We start from the raw sequence: 24,274 nt of genomic DNA, 5'->3' as shown, positions 1-24,274 counted from the left end.
CTCTCCTGTTGCTTCTACTTTCACTCTGAAAACAGCTCAGAGATAGAGAAGCTTCCACCTGGTCCCATTCCAATCTGTTATTGGAAATATCTTAGATGTTAAGCAATATAAGTGTTCTTTATAGCCCTCTAGTGCAGTGGTTCTCAACCTGTGGGTTGCGACCCACAGGAACTATATTAAAGGGTTGCAGCATTAGGAAGGTTAAGAACCACTGCTCTAGTGGCTTGGAAAGGATAAGTAAATTAATTTCCACTTTTATTATCATTATTATTATTATTATTATTATTTGAGACAGAGTCTCACTTTGTCACCCTGGATAGAGTGCTGTGGCATCATAGCTCACAGCAACCTCAAACTCTTGGGCTCAAGCAATTCTCTTGCCTCAGCCTCCCAAGTAGCTGGGACTACAGGCACCTGCCAGTGTCTGGCTACTTTTTTGTTTGTTTAAGAGGCCCAGGCCAGGTTCAAACCTGCCAGTCCCAGAGAATGTGGCTGGCGCCCTAACCACTGAGCTACAGGCACTCCCTAAGCTCTACTTTTAAATAAAATATATTCCCAGAGGCAAAGTATTAAAATGGGTTATTGTAAACTAAAGTACTCCCCATGGAGTTTACTTCAGTTTGTCATTGTCAGAATGCAAAGAGTTTTGACACTATGTACAGCTGGGAAACTATCATCACAGTCAAGGTAATGAACATATCTGTCATCTCTCTGAAGTTTCCATTTCCTTATGCCCCTTTATAATCCCTACCTCTCCTGCCATTTCCCCCATCTCCACACTACGGACTAGTTTATGTTTTCTAGTGTTTTACATAAATGTAATCATAGAGTATCTTTTTTGTGTGTAGCTTCTTCCAGTCAGACAATTATTTTGATATTCAACCATGTCGTACCATAGATTAACAGTTAATTCCTTTTTATTGCTAATATAATTTCATCATATGGATACCTGACAGTTTGCTTATCCATTCATCTGTTGGTGAATATTTGGGTTGCTTCTACTATTTGGCTATTGCAAAGAAAGCTACAGCAAACATTAATGTGCAAGTCTATATGGATATAGATTTCCTTTTCTCCTGGGTAAATACTTAAGGAATGGTGGGGCTGGATCATATGGTAGGTATACAGTTTCTTTAAGAAGCTGCTAAGTGTTTTCCAAAGTGGTTGTACCTGTATATATTCCCACCAATAGTGTATGAGCATTCTGGTTCTTCCTTTCCAATCGGAACGCCTTTTCTTTCTTTCCTTTTTTTTCTTTTTAACTCTTGCTTGAACCTCTAGTATAATATTAAAAAGAGAACAGGTGAGAGCAAACATTCATTTTCTTAATTGTTACTGGCTTGCTTTATTTTTTAGCTACTTTTAGCTTTTATACAATGAAAATTACTCTTATAAGAAAACAGTAATTTCATCCTTTATGATAGAACCTATTTCAGTTTTAGTTAAGAAAAAGCTGTTGTGGATAAATAAGCATCTATCCACTGGACATACTTCCCCTCCTTTCCTCTTCTACCATAAAATGGAAGATCATCACCTTTTGCTGGAAAATTCCTTCTCAGGTATAAAGACCTCCATTTCCATTGCAGAGGACACAGCTTCTGGGGAACCATCTGCCCCCAGCACCAAAGGGTGTCAAATCTCTAATTGCCCTGCTCCTCAATCCAACAAAGTCCTTTCTTTAGGCCACTGAAGAAAACCTGAAACCACCTTTTCATGACACATAGCATGGCATTGATACAGCAAGCTGAGTTTTGGTTTTGTGCACCCCTCCTCTGCTTTCTTCTCTGTCACTGAACATCAGGGATCAGTCAGAAGATAAAATTCAGAGGGGGATAGAGGTCAGCCGAGGTCTGCCAAGGCAGCTCAAGCAGAAGATGGTGTGTTTGCTTAGCCAGAAATTACAACAGTAGCTTAGGGACAAAAAAATGGCTCTGGGCATTAGCCAGTGACCTATTACCCCATGAGGTGAATGACCCCAAGAAAGGCTCAGAAGTTGCCCCTTCTTCCAGTTTATACACCTGAGTGATAGAACGGTGCAGAGAGAAGGGTTGGGAGCAGTACATACTGAGAAACTGTGAATATTTTGTCCTGGTTCAGAAATAAACATTTTAGACTTCCTTGAAGCTACTGAAGAGACCACCACGCTTCAGTCTAATAGTTAAACACAAATTCTGGGGCTGGGTGCGATGGCTCACGCCTGTAATCCTAGCACTCTGGAAGGCTGAGGTGGGTGGATTGCCTGAGCTCACGAGTTTGAGACCAGTCTGAGCCAGAGCAAGACCTCATCTCTAAAAATGTCTGGGCATTGTGGCGGGCACCTGTACGTCCCAGCTACTTGGGAGGCTAAGGCAAGAGAATTGCTTAAGCCCAAGAGTTTGAGGTTGCTGCAAGCTGTGACGCTACAGCACTCTACCAAAGGTGAGGGCAACAAAGTGAGACTGTCTCAAAAAAACAAAACAAAACAAAACAAAACAAACCCACTAATTCTAATTTGTAATGAAAAGAGGTGACATTAGCATGAATGGGATTTTTTTTTTTAAAGTAACAGACATTGAAGTCAGCTCTCATGGGGGAGAAAGCGCAAAGTTTATAGAAGAGGCCTTAAAAAGGGCAATCACAGACTGCTTTTATTGATGTGCCGATAGACTCACCCACACTTCAGAAGGGGTACTATATTGATAATCATCAAAATGAATTAAAATACAAAGGTATATGAAATGGCTTAACAGTGACATGATGCCTTAATAAAATAAGGAAACTGATTGCCACAATTGTGTCTCACTTCGTGTTCTTCACAGTCGTCTCCTTTCTTGATTGAGGCCTTCAGCTTAGGAATGGCCTCAGTAGTCATCTTCTCTTCAAAAGAGGAGACTTTGCCAATGCCTAGATTCTTCTCAATGCCATTTTTTCCCAGCAGTAACAGTGTGGAGAAATAGGTACCGTCCATTTCTTGTGACTTAACAAAGGAACATTCGACAGCTCCTTCCTTTCCGTTCACTGCATCCAGAAGGGAGAAGATGAACGTGCACTGGCATATGCCATGGAGAGGGTGGCAGAACCTGCTCCAGCTTTAGCCTTCACCACCTCTGTGCCAGCCTCCTGGATCTGCCCAGTGAATGCCATCAGCTGATCCTGGGGAAGGTCCACCTTGGGGGTGCACTGAGAGAACAGGGGATGATGGTCTTCCCAGCATGGCCACCAATGACAGGGACGTTACCTTGAGCTGGGTCCAAACCCTTCAGTTGGCAACAAAGGTGTTAGCTCTAATGATGTCCAGGGTTGTCACACCAAAGATTTTATTGAGGTTCTATATTCTATGTTTCTTGAAAGCTTCTGCTGTGATTGGGATGGTGGAGTTAACCCGATTGGTGACAATGCAGATCATGGCTTCAGGGCAACGCTGGGCATAGGCAGCAGTCAGGGTGGCCACAATTGTGGCACCGGTGTTGAACAGGTCATACTGGATCATGCCAGGTTTCCTGGGGACTCCAGCTGGAATAACCACCACATTGCATCCTTTCAGGCAGTCTGGCAGCTGCTCAGGTCCAAGGTAGCCTTTCACAGTTGCTCTGGTCTCCATGTAAATCAGATCTGTGGCCACTCTGGGTTTATGACCTATGTCGTAGTGGGTCAGGTAGCTCAATAAGGGGCTGCCCAGTTCCTCCAGAAGCCCCAAGCACAGCTACCTTAGCATTGTTTTGGGCCAAGGTGCTGAAGCTGCAGCAGAGAACAGCACCAGCAGGCATGGTGAGGGCAGAGGGCATGGCTGGGGCTGGTGGGGAGTGGATGTGCTGGCAGCAGGCAAGTGACTCCAGTGACCTTCACAGTGCACAAGAGAGCAGACATTCTTGTCTTGTTCCTAATCTTGGGAAAGCTTTTAGTCTTTCATCACTAAGTATGATATTAATCTGTAGTTTTTTGTGGATGCCCTTTATCATGTTTAGGAAGTCCCTTTCTATTCCTAGTGTGTTGGAAGTTTTTATTAGTAATGGATATTATTTACTTTTGTTGAGACAGAGTCTCACTCTAGCCCTGGGAAGAATGCCGAGTCATCATAGCTCACAGCAACCTCAATCTCTTGGTTTTGAGCGATTCTTTTGACTCAGACTCCCAAATAGCTGGGACTACAGACACTTACTGCAGTGCCTGGCTATTTTTAAAGACGGTCTCACTCTTGCTTAGCCTGGTCTTGAACTCTTGAGCTCAAGGGGTCCCTCCATGGCCTCCAGAGTGCTAGGATTATAGGTGTAGGTGTGGGCCACACGTCCAGCCTTTATATCAATTAATTCTTGAATGTTAAATCAACCTTGCATTCCCAGGATAAACTCAACTTGCTTGTTATGTTATCCATTTTATATGTTATTGAATTTGGTTTATTATTTTAATTTTTTGAGACAGTCTCAAGCTGTCACCTGGGTAGAATGCCATGGCATACACAGCTCACAGCAATCTCAAACTCTTGGGCTTAAGCAATTCTCTTGCCTCAGCCTCTCAAGTAGCTGAGACTACAGGTGCCTGCCACAATGCCTGGCTATTTTCTTGTTGTTGTTGTTATTGCAGTTGTCATTGTTGTTTAGCTGGCCAGGGCTGGGTTCAAACCTACCAGCCTGGGTGTATGTGGCTGGTGCCCTACCCACTGAGCTATGGGGGCTGTCATATTTTTTAATTATTAAAATATTGTTTTGCATCAGTATTTATGAGATATTGGTTTGAAGTTTTGTGGTTAATAGTTCTGTCAGATTTTAGTATCAGAGTGATGCTGGCCTCAAAAACTAAATTAAGAATTATTCTCTTTTCCTCAGTTTTTGGGGAGTTTATTTCTACCTTGAATAGTTGGTAGTTTTACCAGTGAAATCACCTGGATCTTGAGTTTTCTTTGAGGGAAGGTTTTATTATTAACTATAATTTTAATTTCTTTAGCAGCTATAGGAATATTTAGCTTTTTCTTTTCTTCTTGGGTAAGTTTTGGTATTTTGTCTTTTTAGGAATTTGTCCATTTAATCTGAGTTGTCAGATGATTGTTAGACATTTATCATATTTCCTTATTATTTCTTTAATATGTGTAGAATATGTAGTGACATCACCCTTTCTCATTTCTGATGGTTAATATATATGTCTTCTCTTTTTTTCCGGATCAGTTTGATTAGAGGTTTATCAGTTTTATTGATCTCAGAGAATTAGCTTTTGGTTTCATTTTTTTTCATTGATTTCGACTTTGGTATTTATTATTTCCTGTCTTTTGCTTACCTTGGGCTTAATTCACTCTTCTTCCAGTTTTTGAGCTGGAAACTACAGTCATTGATTTGAGACCTTTGTTCTTTTCTAGCACGGGCATTTAGATTTTCCTCCAAGAGCTGCTTTAATAGCATCTTGCCAATTATGACCTTGTGTTTTTATTTTCATTCAGTTAAAAGTGCTTTTGCATTCTCCTTTTGTTTCTTCTTTGATCCTTTTGTTATTTAGGAGTGTGTTATTTAATTTGCACATATTTGTGAATTCTCCAAATTTTCTTTTGTTATTGACTTCTACTTTTTTTTTATTAAATGATAGCTGTGTACATTAATGTAATCATGGGGTACAGTGTGGTGTTTTCATATACAATTTGAAATATTTTCATCAAACTGGTTAACATAGCCTTTATGTCAATTTTCTTAGTTATTGTGTTAAGACATTTATACTCTACTCTTAGAAAGATTCACTTGTACCCTGTAAGACAAACCATAGAGGTGATCCCTCCAATCACCCTCCTTCCACCCATCCACCCCTCTGCCCTCCCTTGCCCCTTCCCCCTCCCTAAATTTTTAGGCTGTAATTAGGTTATAGCTTTCATACGAAAGGTATAAACTAGTTTCATGGTAGGGCTGTGTACATTGGATATTTTTTCTTCCATTCTTGTGATACTTTGCTAAGAAGAACATTTTCTAATTCCATCCATATAAACATGAAGGAGGTAAAGTCTCCATCTTTCATTATGGCTACATAGTATTCCATGGTGTACATGTACCACAATTTATTGATCCATTTATGGATCGATGGGCACTTGGGCTTCTTCCATGACCTGGCAATTCTGAATTGGCTGCAATTAACATTCCAATACAAATATCTTTGTTGTAATGTGATTTTTGGTCATCTGGGTAAATGCCCAATAAAGGAATTGCAGGATCAAATGGCAGGTCTATTTTTAGTTCTCTAAGTGTTCTCCAGATGTCTTTCCAAAGGAACGTATTAGTTTGCATTCCCACCAGCAGTATAGAAGTGTTCCCTTTTCTCCACATCCACGCCAGCATCTCTGGTTTGGGGATTTTGTGATATGGGCTAATCTTACTGGAGTTAGGTGGTACCTCAGAGTAGTTTTGATTTGCATTTCTCTGATGATTAAGGATGGTGAGCATGACTTCTACTTTCATTCCATTGTATTTAGAAATGATACTTTGTATGACTTGAATATTTTTATATTTATCCGGACTTGTGTTGTGGCCCAGAATATGGTCTTTTTTGATAAATGTTCTGTGTGCCCTGGAGAAGAATGTGTTTTCTGCTGTTGAGTAAGTAGTGTTCTATAAATGTCAGTTAGGTTTTGTCAATAGCGTTGTCCATGTCTTCTGTGTTCCTTACTCATTTTCTGTCTACTTCTACGCAATATTGAGAGATGAGTTTTGAAATCTCTGACTATAATTGTGGATGTGTCTGTTTCTCTTTGCAGTTCTATTGGTTTTGCTTCGTCTATTTTAAAGCTTTGTTATAAGGTACTTAAATGTTTAGGATTATTTCCTTCTGATGAATTGACTCCTATATTATTATGAAATGATCTTTGTTCCTGGTAATATGGTCTGCTCTGAAATCTACTTTGTTTGATATTATGGACATTACGGCTTTCATCGTTAGTATTAACATGATATACTTTTGAATTTCAAAAGTGTTTTCATCCATTGAATTTTGAACTATTTCTGTCTTTCTATTTAAAATGGGTTTCTTTCAGGCCACATATAGTTGGGGCTTTCTTTGGTTGCCAATTTGATAATCTCTGCCTTTTACTCGGGGCATTTAGACCATATAAATTTTATACATAGGTTACTATGAAAATTTTGAGACAGTGATATGGTCCATTATTTCACTTCCAAGAGACACAGTTGACAGCTTCCTTTATGATTCACCTGTGCAAGTTTTAACTTAATTGGCTTATCAGTGTTGCTAGGGGGGCTTCATTTGTTTTCATCTATTTGGATTTTACATTTTGTGAGCAGGAACTGTGTCCACCAATTATACCTAGAATCCTAGCAATATAAGGCACCCAGTACATAATGAGTTCTAGAAAAGTCTATTGGAAGTGTTTTAATAATTTGGCTAAATGACAACTGTAGTACTTTTCATTGTTTGACTTGTGACTACACATCTGTAATCTATTTTCTTGTCATTCCAGTGGAATGGCACTTTGGGAAAATCATGAAGTTGTATATTTGTGCTAGATGGGAGCTTCTTAATGCTCTCAGGAATTAAGTATGTTGTGTACTTTATTGATATTAATAAAGGGAAATGAAAATTGATGTGGAAGCTGATAAAGAACTTGAAACAAGTCTTTTTCTACTTCATTGGTAAAGTTCTACTTTGTGTCATCTCTGAAGTAATTTCCTTTGGGACACTTTAAGGAACAGTGTTTATCTTTCATTAGTTTTAAGTCATATAGCAATTTATGAAATGGTAGCTCAGGGTCTTCAGAGTTTAATGTTTTGAATATGATTAGTTTACCACCCTGGGAAAATGTTAACTACATGGAAAAATAATGACAAAATGTAACTTGCTAAGAGGATTTTCACTTAAAACCTTATTAACTAGCAAATCAGAATTTTGTTTGAAAAATTGAAATTTATTAGAAGACTATTCATCTGTGTCTTTATTTAGAGCAATAATTTCTCTAATCACTTATAAAATTTAAAATGTCTAGAAAATTAGAATCACAAATATATATTTGTATATGTATGTATGTATGCATGTGTATACACACACATATTTGGAAACTCATGTTCAAATTTATTGAAGCACAAGTCAATGGCAGTGGTTGCTATTTTGGGATTTTTCTTTCAGTGAAAGATGTCATGTATATCTGCCCATTTATGGGAGCAGTGAGTGGAACCCTGACAGTGACGGACTTTAAGATGTACTTCAAAAGTGTAGAGAGGGTGAGTTTTTAAAAGTGTGCTTTATTTTTAAAAACACTTCAGAACACTAAAAGAATCAAGGAAAATTCCCTAACATCCCATCACTCTGAGATAGCCAGAGGGTGAGTTTTAAGTTGTGCACATTTGCACACAGATTTTGTATCTTGAGAAAAAGGCTTTTGGGGTACCACTTAACCTAGAGGGGAAATTTCATTGTACTCTCAGTATATACTTCATAAAGCATGCAATAACTCAGACTTCAGTTTATGGGCTGGGACAGAGAGAATTCAAAGTAAACAAATATGTTTTGTAACCTAGCAAAGACTTAAAATATGAAAACTCAGTTGACTGACATTGATTTAATGCATTAATCTTAATTTTAAACCTAGGATCCACATTTCATCCTTGATGTTCCCCTTGGAGTGATCAGCAGAGTTGAGAAGATTGGAGCACAGAGCCATGGAGACAATTCTTGTGGTATAGAGATCGTGTGTAAGGTATGATCCAATCACAAGTGAAAACTAAAAGGGGTCAATCAGCTCAGAACTTTTTCTGACTCATTATTCATGGTCTTTGGACAGTAGACTAATTTGTAGTGTTAGTAACTCAGGTGTTTTTAGGACACTGTTCCCTTCAGATCTCATATCAAATTCAAATCATTGTGTGAACCCTTGAAGTAACCTTTTGTTTTCTATTGAAGTATAGTCATCACTCACCATTCGGAGGTTGGGAACCTGTGACCTTAAGGAAACAAGTGGCCTTCCTGGTCCTTCAGTTTGGCCTTTTGACTGAATCCAACTTATACATAGTCCTTTAATTAAAGGTGCAACAGAGAAAGATGAAGCTTTTCTTGTCTTCTTTGGTGCTTAAAAAAGAACAATCTTGAAATCAGGAAGCCGCAGATTCCCTACCCTTTATAATGCTTGGTAGAATGTAAATGCTATGTAAATAATTGTTAGACTGTATTGTTTAGGGAATAATGACAAGAAAAAAGTCTATACATGCTCAGTACCGATGCGACCATTCGTTGTTACCTAAATATTTTCCATCTAGGGTTGTTTGAATCCACAGATGTAGAACCATGGATACAGAGGGCTGAGTGTTTTTCTAATTAACCTGGACCTCAGTGCTGACATTATTTGGTACATCTTGGAGAAATGAAGTGGAAGCAGAGATCAATATATTTTTCCAGTTTGTTGTAAGACTATTCTTCAGAACAGTGGATGGTCGAAGTCTTCCTAAAGGGACAGCAATATTCTATAAATCTGTTATTAAAAATGCAGTTAAATTTCTTAGCATATGTTGGAATTGCCACCTTGAGCTGCAGTTATTTTTGATTTTATATGTACCTTTCCGTTAATAATTTAATTAGAAATGTGTGATTACTTTAATTATGAAGTCATTTAATACTCTTACTGATGTGTTTTATTCCTAATGACTCCAGCTCATGTAATATGATTTACTAAAAACCCTACCTAGGATGGAGCCTGTGGCTCAGTGAGTAGGGCACCAGCCCCATATACTGAGAGTGGAGGTTCGAACCCGCCCCCGGCCAAACAACAGCCAGGCGTTATGGTGGCCACCTGTAGTCCCAGCTACTCCGGAGGCTGAGGCAAGAGGATTGCCTAAGCCCAAGAGCTGAAGGTTGCTGTGAGCTGTGACACTATGGCACTCTACTGAGGGCAACAAAGTGAAACTCTGTCTCTAAAAATAAAATAAAATAAAAACCCTTCCTAAAAGACCAGGAAAGAGATCTTTCCTGAAGAATCATTAAGTCTCCTTCCAAATTTTGGGTTGGGATTCCTGCCTATCTCTTTGCTTTGATCAAATCTCTTGAGGAGACATCCCTCTAATTGTATTACAGCACACTTGAATCCTACTTTTCAAAGAACACTTTACTCTTCCTAAAAACATTTAGGAATCTTTTGGCTTCCTAAACTCATATTAGGTACTATGCAACACTTGTCTCCCTTAGTAAATTGGAGTTGGCCTTCTCAGACAGGGTTCCACATGTAGAATAATGACGAGCAGTTACAGAACTTAAAGCAGAGGGGTGACTTGATTAGTTCTACAATTTTGAAAAATGTTAATTCCCTTTCTCATTAGTCTTGAGTGGCTCCCTGTTATCCTTAGGCCACTGGTTCTCAACCTGTGGAACTGTATTAAAGGGCCGTGGCATTAGGAGGGTTGAGAACCACTGCCTTAGGCTAAAGGAAAACCTCCTTATCCAGACCCCACATGTCTGGGCCTGACTCACTTTCCTCTGCAGCCTCACCTTGAGCTGCCCTCTCCTCATTCTTGCCATCCTGGTCATGTTGGCTTTCCTTTAGTTGTTCATGTTCCTCTCCTGCCCTTAGCCCCCATCCCTACACATCCCAGGATCTTTGTATATCGTCTTTCTGTGCCTTGTAATGCTTTTCTCTTGGCCATCTTAAGTCAGCTCAGCCAGCTATGGAAGTGTCTCTGTGTAGCTTGGAAGGAAAGCCTGGTAGGAAGTTATGTTGCTTAGGCAGGTATCCTGTGACTGTTTTACAAAGATATTTTTATGGCTGGGTAAGATTTTCTAACAGCTCCCTTAAATGTTTTCTAGCCTAGAATTACCAAGGCCATGCCTCCCAGCCCTCTCAGCTCATGCCTAAGAGCCTTGCAAGGCATAGGGTTATTTTTTTTTTTTTCTGTTGAGAAGGAGGACAGGAGAATTTATCACTTTGCTGACATAGGAGGAAAAATGGCAGACGGTTCATCTCAAAATACCATTTTTTCCTCAGGTTAATTTTTTTTAAGAGGTCATACACAATTCAAGAGGTACAGAAGCTGTCTATGATTAAAAAAAGTGTTCTGCCCAAGACCCCCAACCACTCTGTTCCACTCCTTGTAGGCCCCCACATTACAGTGTCTAATGTACCCTCCACAGGTATACTAAGGATTGTCTATGTATGTACACTCTTTTTTGTAAGTAAAAATGGTGATATATGATGTATACTCTTCTCCTTCCTTTTTTCCCTTGACAATACATGTTGGAACTTATTTCTGTCAGTATGTATAGAGTTGCTGCTTGTTTTTGGTGTTTCTTTAAAATTCCATTAACTGTGCTGTAGTTTACGTAACTCGCCCCTGTTGGTGGACATTTAGGTTATTCTTATTCTCTTGCTGTTATTAATAATATCACAATAACTTCACTTCTCAAATTGCTTTTGCTTTAATTTGTAGTCATATTTATTTTCACATTTCATATAATGTTAAAGATGATGAGGCTTTTGTGTTTAACAGGGGCATAAATTTTAAAAGGTGGGGGTGTGGACACTACACTCAGAACATTGTGGAAGAAATCACACCATCAGAGCTGGCCTGGGGGATTGTTCTTGCTGACTTGTACTTGGGCTTTGGGCCTTCAGTTTGCATTAGGGACAGCATAATATGTCTATTAGGATGTCACCCAGGGCTACAGTCTACATGATACAGAGTCCTTTTTATGAGGACACAGGGAAGAAGCATCTGCCACGTTTCTATTTTATGGATGGTGTGAATTCTATAACTGACTCTTTTAGCAGCTTAAAAAGCACAACTGATTCCATGGCACACCTTTAGCGAGTAAGTGACCAGGACTTGATGGTACAACTTTTGTATAAGAACCTTATTTTTGATTCCATTTGCTAAATTTTTCCCTGCACATGTCCCCTTCATTCCAGTTTCCTCAAGTTTTTTTTTTATTATTGCAGGTATTTTTGTTAAATTATCTTTTGTTAGTTGGAGCAAGGTAGACTATAAAATCAGAAATATTATATTAACCTATTTATATTGTGGTGTCTGGCTCCTAGGTGCTCAATACATTGAATAACTGAGTTTTGCTAATTTGTTTAACAGGATATGAGGAACTTGCGACTCGCTTATAAACAGGAAGAACAGAGTAAATTAGGGATATTTGAAAACCTCAACAAACATGCATTTCCCCTTTCCAATGGGCAGGTAAATATACCAAAGTAAACCTGGTTTTGCTTGTATTTTTTTGAGGGGGGAAGTCCAAAATTTTATGTTTAATTATTCCTTTTTCCAGAAACCTCTTCATTTCTTTTTTTCCTCTGTGGATAAGTAATATTAGAATATTTGGAATTTTTTAATCCTGTACAGTGATTAAGAAAAGCTGCTAATTTGCTGCTTCAAAATTAACAGAAAAAAAGAACTTTAATGCATTCAACTCTTATCAGAATTAAAAGTTCTGTTATTGGGTATGTGATATAAAAAAGAGATACTGACGTGTATTTTGTTGTTTTTATATCCAGGCACTATTTGCATTCAATTATAAAGAAAAATTTCCAATTAATGGCTGGAAAGTTTATGATCCAGTATCTGAATATAAGAGACAGGTAAAGTATGTTGCTTATCGAACTGAAAATCTAACTTCTCCATTTCCCAATGGCTGTTTCTCCCTGTGCCAAACCTTTGGCTCTGTCACTCCTTGTTCATCCTGTTTCCAGAGGTGAGAGTCAAAGACAAGATTTAAAAACCAAATCTAAAAAAAAAAAAAACAAAAAGACCAAATATGCCAAATGGTTTTTATTAGCTGTTCTGGTAAGGAGTTCATGAACCTCTAATGTAAGTTAGAATTGAAGCCTGTGGTGTAATCATTAGTGGTACGGCACTCCAGCTTTAAGTCATTCTAGGAATATCTTATTTTCATGACATTTAACCTTTGTCTCTACCTTATATTTGTTTTATAATGTTTTATATTACTTATTTTAGACATTTGTGAGACATAGCTGTTTTTCTAGAGGACTTTCAGGTGTGTTTTCCAGAATAACACTAAACTCATTCTTTATAGAAGACAAGAACTATATAGACCAGGGATTCTAGTGTACAATTTTCATGTGTTAGTTTGGTTTGAAAATTCTTATGCTTCATTAGAGTTTTAGAAATGTCTGCAAAATAGGTTATACCAGGCAAATATTTAAAATATGAACTTAAAGTAAAAACAACAAATTATAAATGGATTTTCATGGAAAATAAGATTTGGATATGGTTGGTGCTTAGTGTATTTTTGAAGTGTAAAAACATGCTTTCCCCCTTCTTTCCTTTCCAACAACCTGCAGGGCTTGCCAAATGAGAGTTGGAAAATATCCAAAATTAACAGTAATTATGAGTTCTGTGATACCTACCCTGCGATCATTGTTGTGCCAACTAGTGTAAAAGATGATGACCTTTCTAAAGTGGCAGCCTTTCGAGCCAAAGGCAGAGTCCCTGTAAGTAATAAATACTGCCATTTAAATAGAAACATATACTGTGTTAGATATAATATGGAAAGGTGCAAGACTGAAAAGAATCTAGTGAATCAAAATAGAAAGTAGAAAAATAAGCTTTTAAACAGAACATATCTTTGATTTTCAAGAAATATGTAATTTTATAAGCAATCAGCTTGTTATGACTCCCCTTCATCTGATTTCCTATTACTGAGTACAGGGGTAACATAAGTCATGCTTTCAAAGTGCGATATAGAATAACAGGAGGAGCAAGAGAGCACACTGCTGTGTTACCACTCGACATTGCTGGTTTTCTTGAATCCTCCTAGAGAAGCATCCTTTCATAGGTGCAGAGTGGAATCTTTGTCTGCATGGGAGGAGTGCTGTTAACGAAAGTCTTAGCAGCCAAGCATTGAGTGATGGTTTGAGCCCAGAGTTTGCATCTGTGTGGTCTTGAGTCACTTGGCCACTGGAGGAAAGTAAGAGTTTTGGTAGCAGAGTTTGAAATTTTATAAGATACTATATATTCATTTTGCCCTCATCCTGCCACATGTTATTGTTGAGACATAAAGATGCTTTTTAAATTAGCAGATGATAAAACTGGTCAATCAAATAGGAAAGGGGCTTGATTTTAATAATAGTTTGCCTTACGTTTTGTTGTTTTTAGAATCCTAGACTTCTAAAGACAGAAGCGGATTTTTAGAGCTAACTTAGACTTGTTTCAACATGACCAAACGTTGAGTCCCATGGCCACTTTACTGCTATGATTGGCCTCCCTCTCCCGGGAGGAAAATGTTCAAAAGAGACTGTTTGAGAAGGGAATTTGTTTTTCCTGCCAAGTAATTAGAGCGTACATTGCTTAAAGAACTCTACTAATACTTGTTGTTTAAAAACACTAGGTGTTGTCATGGATTCATCCAGAAAGTCAGGCAACAATTACCCGTTGCAGCCAGCCACTTGTGGGTCCCAATGATAAACGCTGCAAAGAGGATGAAAAGTACTTGCAAACAATAATGGATGCGAATGCACAGTCACACAAACTTGTCATCTTTGATGCTCGACAAAACAGTGTTGCTGATACCAACAAGGTACTTTTCAACAACATTGCAGAAACAGTGTATATTTTCGTATGTACTATTTGAACTTGCATTCCTCACCACCTGCAGGAAATTTGAAGGAGTCCAGAGCTGGTATATACTCTGTGGGCTATGTTGGTGTCTCACGTGGGTTGGGATGGTGTCTCTTTCATTGCTTCTCTACAGTCCTGTGTGCTGAATCAATTAAGCAAAGACGTACAAAGGGAATTATCATCCCAGGATTAAGTATTTTAATGAAATAATTATGAGGTCATCAGAAGTCCCTTTTATACATATAGTGCTACCTTGATTAGTTCTTGTTAGGTGTGAAGCTCTTTTAGCATGGAATCAGCCACGTGAAACTGCAAAGATATAAAGTTCCCATAAATCACATAGAGCACTGGTACCTAAAAAGGTGACAAGGAGATGTGATCCAAGCACCTCTGCAGTCAGCTCCCATTTGCTCTTCACCGGCTGCAGGGGTATGGTCCTTTGTATGTAGCAAAATCTATGACATCAGGCCTGCAATACCTGCTGTCCAAATAGGAAAAGCGCTGATTTGTGTCATTCCTATTTCCCATGACTTTCTGACAGTGCGTTGTAGGTAGGCATTTGGCAGCCAGAGGATGTCGCCCTCCCCTTAAGTAATTTCAGGTGTTAGGAAGGTAACCACAACCCTTCCCATCTCAGGCCTATTTATAAAATAACTCTTGGGTAGCACACATCTAATGAGCACCCAGTAGGGGTAAGGCGCTGGGGCAATATAAACACCAGGTAAGTTGCTTCCTGTACGAGGTCTAAGCTTGATGAACTGAAGGAGCTGGTGGGGAATGGCTAGCCCCGTAAGGTGGGGGAGGGGGCTTCACAGAGGAGATGCCATTTGAGTGGGCTTCTCATGGTCAGTGGCAGAAATGGGCAGTGTGTTCTAGGCAGCATGAGTACTTGTCCAACTATGTGGCAAGGCATGTCATACCCAAGGGTGGCAAGAAGGAAGATGTCTAAAGGTGTGGTCACCCCTCTCTCTATTGTCCCCATCAGCACTGTTTGCAAATCCAACTTAGTTTCTCTTGTCAGCTTGTTCCTTTTCTTTCCTCAATGATTATGGCATTTCTGACAACAATCTCCAATAAGCCAACCTCCTCTACCTTTCCCATCTGGCTCTCAGGAGATGCCATTGTCTTCTACTTCAAAGAGCAAACAAACCATCAGACATATACTTGGCCATCCTCCATCAGTACTAGAATACCTGTGTGTGCTAGACTCTGCTACCGCTGGGGATCACTGTGGCCAACTGTTCAGCTTAGTAGGAGAGACACATATTAAACAAGTAGCTGCACAAATTCTCATGTGTTTGTCCACAGTGGTGTGAAGGAAAATAAAGGGTGCTCAGAGAGGGTGCAGGAGGAGCCTGGCTATTGGCAATGTGAACCCAGGCAGTCACTTCATCCCTTTTGATTGGGAGAGCTTCATCTTTCAAGTGGGAATGGCAGTGTTACCTACTTAGTGGAGTAGATGTGAAGATTAAATGAGGAAATACTGTAACAGGCCCAGAACAGTGCCTGTCCTTGAGAAAGCATTTGGTATTGATCTCAGAGTGGCCCACTCCATTTTCTTGACCTTCATGACATCATACCCTGAATTTCTCTTACTCCCATTCTGGCCTCTTGGTCTCCTTCACTAGTTCTTCTTCTCCTCTTCCAGGACCCGGCCTGGGGTCCTCTTTGCTGCTGTACACAATCTGTCCAGGTTATCTTCTCTGCTAACATAATTTTAAACACAATCTGTGTACTGAGTTTGATACCACACTTTCCATACTGCTATGATTCCTCCTGAGACTGATTTCTATCCCATTGTATGGTTGACATCTCCACTTGGCTGTTTCTAAGGTCACAAACCTTCAGTGTATTCCAACTGGCCAGGGTGGCAGGGTGGTGAGACCCCTTGGCTTTGGAATTAGTTACATGTGCATTTTCCTCCATGTTCTGCCACTGAATGCTCAGTAAAACCCTGAGCCAGCTACTTCATCTCTCTCTGAGCCTCAGGTTCCTCTTCTGCAAGATGGAAAGTAACACCAGTATCCCCTGTCAAGGGTTGGGTGAGGATTAAAATTGAAGTGAGAATAATGCACTGAAAGGACTTAGCACAGGGGTAGGTCCCTCTTCAGCATGCAGTGCACGATTCTGACAAGCCCACTAGTCCTGCAGTCCAGGGGGCTGCCTGGGTATCTGGCTCAGAGGGTGAATGGTGGTACCACTTACTGAGATGGAGAAGACTGGGCAAGGAACAGGGAAGGGGGAAGATGGGAGACGGTTTCCTGAGGCTGCCATGCAAATTACCGGAAACTTGGTGGCTTACAATACCAGAAGTGTGTTTTCTCACAGTTCTGGAAACCAGAGGTCCAGAATCTGGCAGAGGTATGCTCCCTTTGAGGGTGCCAGGGGAAAATCTATTCCTTGTCTCTTCCAGCTTGTGGTGGCTACACCAGCATTCCTAGGTGTGTAGCCACATCACTCCAATCTCCACCTCCATCTTTCCATGGCCCTCTCTTCCTCTGTGTGTTTCTGTGTCTCCTATCTCTTCTAAACATACTTACAGTGATGCAGCCAGATAATCTGGGATTATCTCTTCATCTCAAGTCCTTGACTTAATCACATCTGCGAAGACTCTTTTTTGTTATTTTGCAAATAAGGTCACATTCTCAGTTGGCAGGGATTTGATGTGGATATTATTAGCAGGTGGCCACTTTTCAGGCTGCCATAGGCTTCGTCAGTATGTCCCCTTTGCTCCCTATGTCTGGTAGGTCATTACTATGTCAGTCTTTCCTCATCTCTGCATCCTTCCTGTCACTGCCAGATTCTAACAAATTATTAAACACAAGAAAAGCCACGTCCCTAGAGGTGATCTTCAAAATATTCATCACGGCAAAGGCAGTTAATTGTGTTGTATTTCGTGCAGAAGAGATAGAAGCAGGACACCAAATTGCATGTCTGAATAATTTTAACTATGGCACCGTATGTGTCTAGGAAACAGATAAGGCTATTATCTAAGCCCCCATTGGCATTCTATGTATGTATAAGACTGTTATCTGAATTAGAGATAGTTTGACTTCTTCCTTTCTAATCAGGACGCCTTTCATTTCATTAACTTGCCTGATTTCCTGAGAAGAACTTCTAGTGCAATGTTGACTCACAGTGGTGAGAACAGGCATCCTCATCTGGTTTATAATCTTAGGGGGACAACTTTCACCTTTCATCATTCGGTGCACGATTAACTGTGAGTTTCTCATAGGTGCCCTTTATGAGAGTAAAGGAAGTTATCTTCTATTCCTGGTTTGTTGAGTGTTTGTTTTTTTACAAAAGGGTGTTGGTATTTGTCAAAGACCTTTTCTGCCTTAATTGAGATGATCATATAGTTTTTTCTCTTCATTCTGTTAATGTGGTTTATTACATTGGTAGATTTTTATGGGCTGAATCATCACAGTGGGGTGGATAATGTCTTCCAAAATTTCTTTTTCTTTCTTTTTTTTTCTTTGAGACAGAGCCTCAAGCTATCGCACTCGGTAGAGTGCTTTGACATCACAACTCAGAGCAACGTCCAACTCTTGGGCTTAAGCAATTCTCTTGCCTCAGTCTCCCAAGTAGCTGGAACTATAGGTGCCCACCACCATGCCTGGCTAATTTTTGGTTATAGTTGTCATTGCTGTTTGGCAGGCCTGGGCTGGATTTGAACCCACCAGCTCCGGTCTATGTGGCTAGCGCCCTAGCTGCTAAGCTACAAGCACCAAGCCTTCTTCCAAAATTTCATCTCCCCCTGGAACTTCAAAATTCCAACCTTGTTTGGAAATATGGCCTATTCAGGTATAATTAAGATGAGATCATACTGGAGTAGGGTAGGCCCTAAATCCAGTGACCAGTAGCCTTATAAGAAGGTTGTGTAGAGACACAGACATGGAATGAAGATGGTTATGTGACAATCGAGGCAGAGATTTGAGTGATGCAACTAGAAGCTGAGGAGTGCCTAGGATTGCCAGCAACCACCAGAAACCATGAGAGACATGGAACAGATTTTCTCCTGCAGCCTCCAGAAGGAACCACCCTGCCAACACCTTGCTCTCAGACGTCCAGCCTCCAGAACTATGAGAGAGTCAATTTGTGTTGTTTTAAGCCTCTCAGTTTGTGGCACTTTTTTTTAATGGCAGTGTTAGGATGCTAATATAATCTCCTAACATTCCTGGGGTATGTCATATTGGGTCATGGTGTGTAATCCCCTTAATACTATGTATGCTAGGCTCAGCAGCCGTAGCACAGTGGTTACGGCGCCAGCCATATGCACTGAGATTTGAACCTGGCTTGGGAGGCTGAGGCAAGAGAATTGCTTAAGCCCAAGAGTCAGAGGTTGCTGTGATGCCACAGCACTCTACCGAGGGTGACATGGTGAGCCTCTGTCTCAAAAAAAAAAAAAAATACCATATATGCTACTGGATTTGGTTTGCTCACATTTTGTTGAAGATGTTTGTTTCTATTTTCGTAAGGGATTTTGGTCTATAGTTATCTTGTGATGTCTTTGTCTGGTGTCGTGACCCGTTGGGCTCCTATGGCCCTGGTCTCGGTTAGCACAGGAAGGAACCAGGCAAGAGGCAGATTAGAAGTACAATCTAATCTTACTTACAATCTAAAGTAAGGGCTAGCCTGCCTTGTGGAAGGCTACGTGCTGAGGGCACGGGCTCCTTCTCCATAAGGAGCTCCTGTGGACAAATCACCCGATAGTCCACCCCTCAGCTGTAAATCATCTTGCTTAGAGGTCATCTGTCTCTTGGCGTCCTGTACAGTCTGGTTTTGGTATCAGGGCACTACTGGCCTCATGGAATGAATTAGAAAATATTCTCTCCTTTCTATTTTGGAAGACTCATCCTCTGTTTCCTAAACTACCACAGTGGCCCTGTCTTTGGACTTCTGTGTCACATCCTGCAATCTAGTCTCCATATTATTGCCAGATCTTTTTAAAAATGTTATGTATTATTATTATTATTATTATTGACAAATAAATTGTATATCTATATGATGTACAACCTGATATTTTGAAATGAGTATACATTATGGGATGGCTACATTTAACTAATTAATATTAACATAATCGCCCATACTTATTTTTTATGGACTCATACAATCTACCCTCTTGGCAATTTTTTAGCATACACTACATTGTTATTGGCTGCAGTCACCATGTTGTGCTTGATCTTATGAGTGTACAGTGCTGCACATCCCTCAGAGCCTTGAGGCATGCCACATTCCTGAACAGGGCCCTTTCGATCCATTTCATCACATCTCTCACGTCCATGTCCCAACTTTGTGAGGCTCCCTTTAGTTCCTTAAGCACATCTCAGTGTCATCTCAGAGATATAGTGAATTCCTAACTTCTGGTACCTGTGAACATGACCTTATTTCAAAATATGGTCTTTGCAGTATGAACTCAAGTTCATATTGAATTAGCGTGGGCCTTAAACCTGAGAAGAACAGGACATGAGACAGACCCAGTGAAAGGGAAGGAAGTCAGGTGGAAGTAGAGGTAGAGGTTAGAGTGAGGTGTCTATAAGCTACGAATGTCTGGGGCGGCCAACACCAGGAAGAGCCAAGGAAGGCTCCTCCCTAGAGGTCCCATGGGAGTGTGGTTTCAGGCTTCAGCCTTTAGAACTATGGAGGAGGCTCAGCTCCTATAGCTTAGTGGCTAGGGTGCCTGCCACATACACCGGGGCTGATGGGTTTGAACCGAACCTGGGCCTGCCTAAAACAACAACGACGACTACAACCAAAACATAGCCAGATGTTGTGGTGGGCACCTGTAGTCCTAGCTACTTGGGAGGCTGAGGCAATAGAATTGCTTAAGCCCCAAAGTTTGAGGTTGCTATGAGCTGTGACGCCACGGCACTCTACCAAGGGCAACAGAGTGAGACTCTGTCTCAATAAAAAAAGAACTGGGGGGGGGAATAAATTTCTGTTGTTTTAAGCAACCCACTTTGTGGTATTTATTCTGACTGCCCTAGGAAACTCATACAAGGATACAGGAGATTTATTAACTGATGAGTTGGTTGCTTTAGTGATCTATGTCTGATGGCACTAAAAAGAGGAGAAAAGTTAACTCCAGGTAAAGTGATATGTATCTCTCTTGTCTTTCACAGGCAAAGGGTGGAGGATATGAAAGTGAAAGTGCTTACCCAAATGCCGAGCTCTTGTTCTTGGAGATCCACAACATTCATGTGATGAGAGAGTCGCTGCGCAAATTAAAGGAGATAGTGTATCCTTCCATTGATGAGGCCCGGTGGCTGTCCAATGTGGATGGGACTCACTGGCTGGAATACATAAGGGTAAAGAGGTCCAGTATTTCATATGCTTTCCTGTTAAGACTTCTCTTTGTCTAGGCCAACAATATTAGTATCTCCAAGCAGCTTCTCAGCATCACAAATAAGCACCTGGGGGCTATGTGCATGAACTTCTGTAGTTTCCAGTGACAGTCTCTGTGCAGGGCTTCCATGTCATAGTGAAAAGAGGAGCATAGGATTTGTCTCAGGTCAGGTTTGAACTTTGTGGCCCTTTAATAAAAGGCCCTATTTACCATAGTTTTTTTTAGTAAAAGTTTTTTTGTGTGTGTTTGTTTGTTTGTTGTTTCTTTTTTGCAGTTTTTGGCCGGAGCTGGGTTTGAACCCACCACCTCTGGCATATGGGGCTGGTGCCCTACCCCTTTGAGCCACAGGCACCGCCCAAGTTTTGGTTTTTTTTTAAACACACTAATGTTTCCTAGTGATTCTCAGTTGATTTCATGGCAGTCTCATTTGGTTTATTGTCCAGAACTTCCAAAGTTCTCCCCAGAATTATTTTATATTGTAGTCAAAATTAAACATAGCTTGGTCTAACATGCCTTCTTTTCTAAAGATGCTTCTGGCCGGGGCAGTAAGAATTGCTGATAAAATAGAATCTGGGAAAACCTCCGTGGTGGTACATTGCAGTGACGGTTGGGACCGAACAGCACAGCTCACATCTCTGGCTATGCTCATGTTGGACAGTTATTACCGTACCATTAAAGGATTTGAAGCTCTCATAGAAAAGGAGTGGATAAGCTTTGGCCATAGGTTTGCGCTGGTAAGTTGAGACAGTAAAGTATACGCTTGACTGTTTGCCCTGTCATATATGTGCATGTGTCTTGCCTGACACACGAAAGCATGCACACATAGGTGCAGATCTAAATTGCCATGATAGAATACATGGACCTGAGTATGTTCTTGGTATGGAATTCTTGTGTTTTTTGGTTTTCTAGTGTTGTTAGGCCTTTTTAACATAATTGAAGTAAAATTTACTTAACATGGAAATAACCATTTTAAAATGCTCAGCTGCGTGCCCTTTACTGTGTTCACAGTGCCGTGTAACCATCACATCCATCTAGTCCCAAAACGTATTCATTACCCCCAAAGGAAACCCCATACCCATTAAGCAGTCACTTCCCATTTCCCCTTTTCCTTCAGCTCCTGACAACCACTATCCCATTTTCTGTCTGTCTGTGGTTTGCCCTTGCTAAGTACCTGTTTATGTACTTGTATAATGTACATGAAATTGTATATTTGTCCTCCCATGACTGGGTTTTTTTCACTAAGCCCAACATTTTCAAGGTTCATTCGTGTTATAACATATATCAAATTTTCATTTTTTTGTAGCTGAATAGTATTCCCTTGTGTGTATACACCACATTTTCTTTCTCTATTCATCTATTGATGGACACTTGGGTTGTTTTCACCTTGGACTATTGTGAGCAAAACTGCTACAAACATTGGTGTACACATTTTTGCCACCATAAGGTACCACAGACAGGGTGGTTTCAACAACAGAAATTTATTTTCTCACAGTTCTGGAGATTGCCAGCAGGGTTGATTTCTCCTGTGGTCTCCTCTTGTTGGCTTGCAGATGGCCTCCCTCTTGCTGCCTCTTCATGGCGTCTTTCTTCTGTGCGTGCACCCTTGGGGTCTCTCTGTGTGTCCACATGTCCTTATAAAGTCAGACTGAGCTAGGGACCACTCCGATGGCCTCATTTTAATTTGCTACCCTTTGTAAATGTCCTATATCAATAAAACAGTCTCATTCCTCAGGTACTAGGGCATAGAGCTCCAGTTTGGGAGGAGAGCACAATGCAGCCTGTAACAGCATGCTTTCAATTTGGGGGGTAAAGCCTGAGAGAAGTGCTCCCATAGGGAAGGGACCAGTCAACAGCCTCTCAGCTGCATGCCCTCTGGGAGCTATTGGCAGGTCCCTGGACAGCTTCTTTCACCTCTCTTGCCTTGATTTTCCTTCTCTCTGAAATGGTGTTGTGTGAGGGAAATGAGGTTGTACGTGTTGAGTGCTTAGGACAGTGCCTGTCCTGCGCTAGGGGCTGGGTGAGGTTTAAACTACTCTTTTGTTTCTTCTCCATCAGCAAGATGGGCTCAGTAGGGAGGAGAGAGTGGGAAATTTTTCCAGATGTTCATACCTGGCCAGCTCTAAAGACTCAGAGACTATTCCCTTCTACCTTTTCTCTGAAAACCGTATATCCTAGGGGAGAGAAGGCCAGCAGGGGCACTTCCCAGGGGGCAGTGGTGAAGACCGGCTACCAGGGTTACCTGGGGTGCGTGCATCAGGATGTGCCTACAATGCTCTGCTCCTGGCCCTACCATCTGATATGCTGGGGCTCATCACCATGGCCACAGTGAGGACAGCTGCGAGCATCACTGTCTGTCTGGCATTATTACAAGCATCATCTTGTTTAATCCTCATAGGCACATGCTGTCATGGAGAGACAGGGAAAATGAGGTTGTGGGAGTGTGAGTTATCTGCCCAAGATCCCATAGCTAGTTACGGTGGAACCAGCATTTAACCAGTGATTTAACGCCTGCAGCTACCCACCTGCTAGGTCCCTGTACTCTCTCTTACCTTGAGTTCTGTGATGAGCCAGTGCCTGGCCTTGCCCACCTGCTTCTGTCATCTGCGGCATGGACCTTACTGACTGTTCTTCCCATTATCCTGCCTTCAGGCCCCCTTTCCTAGATTGTTCCCATTGGCCCAGAAACACCCCACGACCCCCTCCAGCTATCAATTATTTATCTCTTCCTCTTTACAGGAAAGCTCCTCAAAACTGTTGTCAGCACTCGCTGTCATTATTTCACTCCATCTAGTCTGTCTTGAACCCACTCCAGGAAGGCTTCCTTCTCACAGTGCCCCCCACAGCTGGTCTGGTCCTGGTTACCAGTGACTGCACAACGTGGATGAATCTTGAAAATATTTTGTTTAGAGAAATAAGCCATCCAAAAAAGGATAAACATTGTATGTTTCTACTTATATGAAGAACCGAGAATAATCAAATTCATAGAGACAGAAAGTAGAGTGGTCACTGTCAGGGGCAGTGGGGAGTTAGAACTGGATATAAGCCATTAAGACCACTGTAGAGTTGCTGTTTGTGAAGGTGAAAAAGTTTGGAGATGGGTGGTGGTGATGGTTGCATAATGAGTGTGCTTAATGCCAGTGAACTGTACACTTGAAAGTGGTTAAGGTGGTACATTTTATGTATATTTTACCATAATTAATTTTTTTAAAAGGCAATATGCCATTACTCTGAGATGCTAATGGTGACTTGGTCATTTCCTTGTTTTTGTGTCTTTCCAGGTGGCAATTTCATAGATATATTTTGCTCTTTCTAGGTATTGATCACATTGTATCTTCATAATGTCCCTTTTCTTTTTCATCCATTTGGTTAGCAGATTATTTGAAGCTTCTCTTAGAATGCTCATTCTTTA

At 40.8% G+C, this 24,274-nt stretch overlaps 1 protein-coding gene and 1 pseudogene across 2 annotated transcripts in view; one reads left to right on the top strand and one right to left on the bottom strand.

The window, feature by feature from the left end:
• Positions 1–24,274, top strand: part of MTMR1 (myotubularin related protein 1) — a 70,033-nt gene that overhangs the window by 27,251 nt on the left and 18,508 nt on the right. For both annotated transcript variants that reach the window (XM_023507576.1, XM_003800938.3), the window contains exons 4-11: positions 8,083–8,177; positions 8,546–8,653; positions 12,021–12,122; positions 12,437–12,520; positions 13,244–13,393; positions 14,290–14,478; positions 20,642–20,827; positions 21,393–21,599. In XM_023507576.1, coding sequence (XP_023363344.1) covers positions 8,083–8,177; positions 8,546–8,653; positions 12,021–12,122; positions 12,437–12,520; positions 13,244–13,393; positions 14,290–14,478; positions 20,642–20,827; positions 21,393–21,599 — 1,121 coding nt within the window. The remainder of the gene's footprint in view (positions 1–8,082; positions 8,178–8,545; positions 8,654–12,020; positions 12,123–12,436; positions 12,521–13,243; positions 13,394–14,289; positions 14,479–20,641; positions 20,828–21,392; positions 21,600–24,274) is intronic.
• Positions 2,511–3,764, bottom strand: LOC105888101 (annotated as a pseudogene).

This window comes from Otolemur garnettii, unplaced genomic scaffold (genome assembly GCF_000181295.1).
Source record: "Otolemur garnettii isolate 467f Iridium unplaced genomic scaffold, OtoGar3 scaffold00190, whole genome shotgun sequence".
In the NCBI taxonomy this organism is placed as follows: domain Eukaryota; kingdom Metazoa; phylum Chordata; class Mammalia; order Primates; family Galagidae; genus Otolemur; species Otolemur garnettii.
Note: the sequence above shows the minus strand (reverse complement) of the source record. Positions and strands in the feature narration are given on the sequence as shown.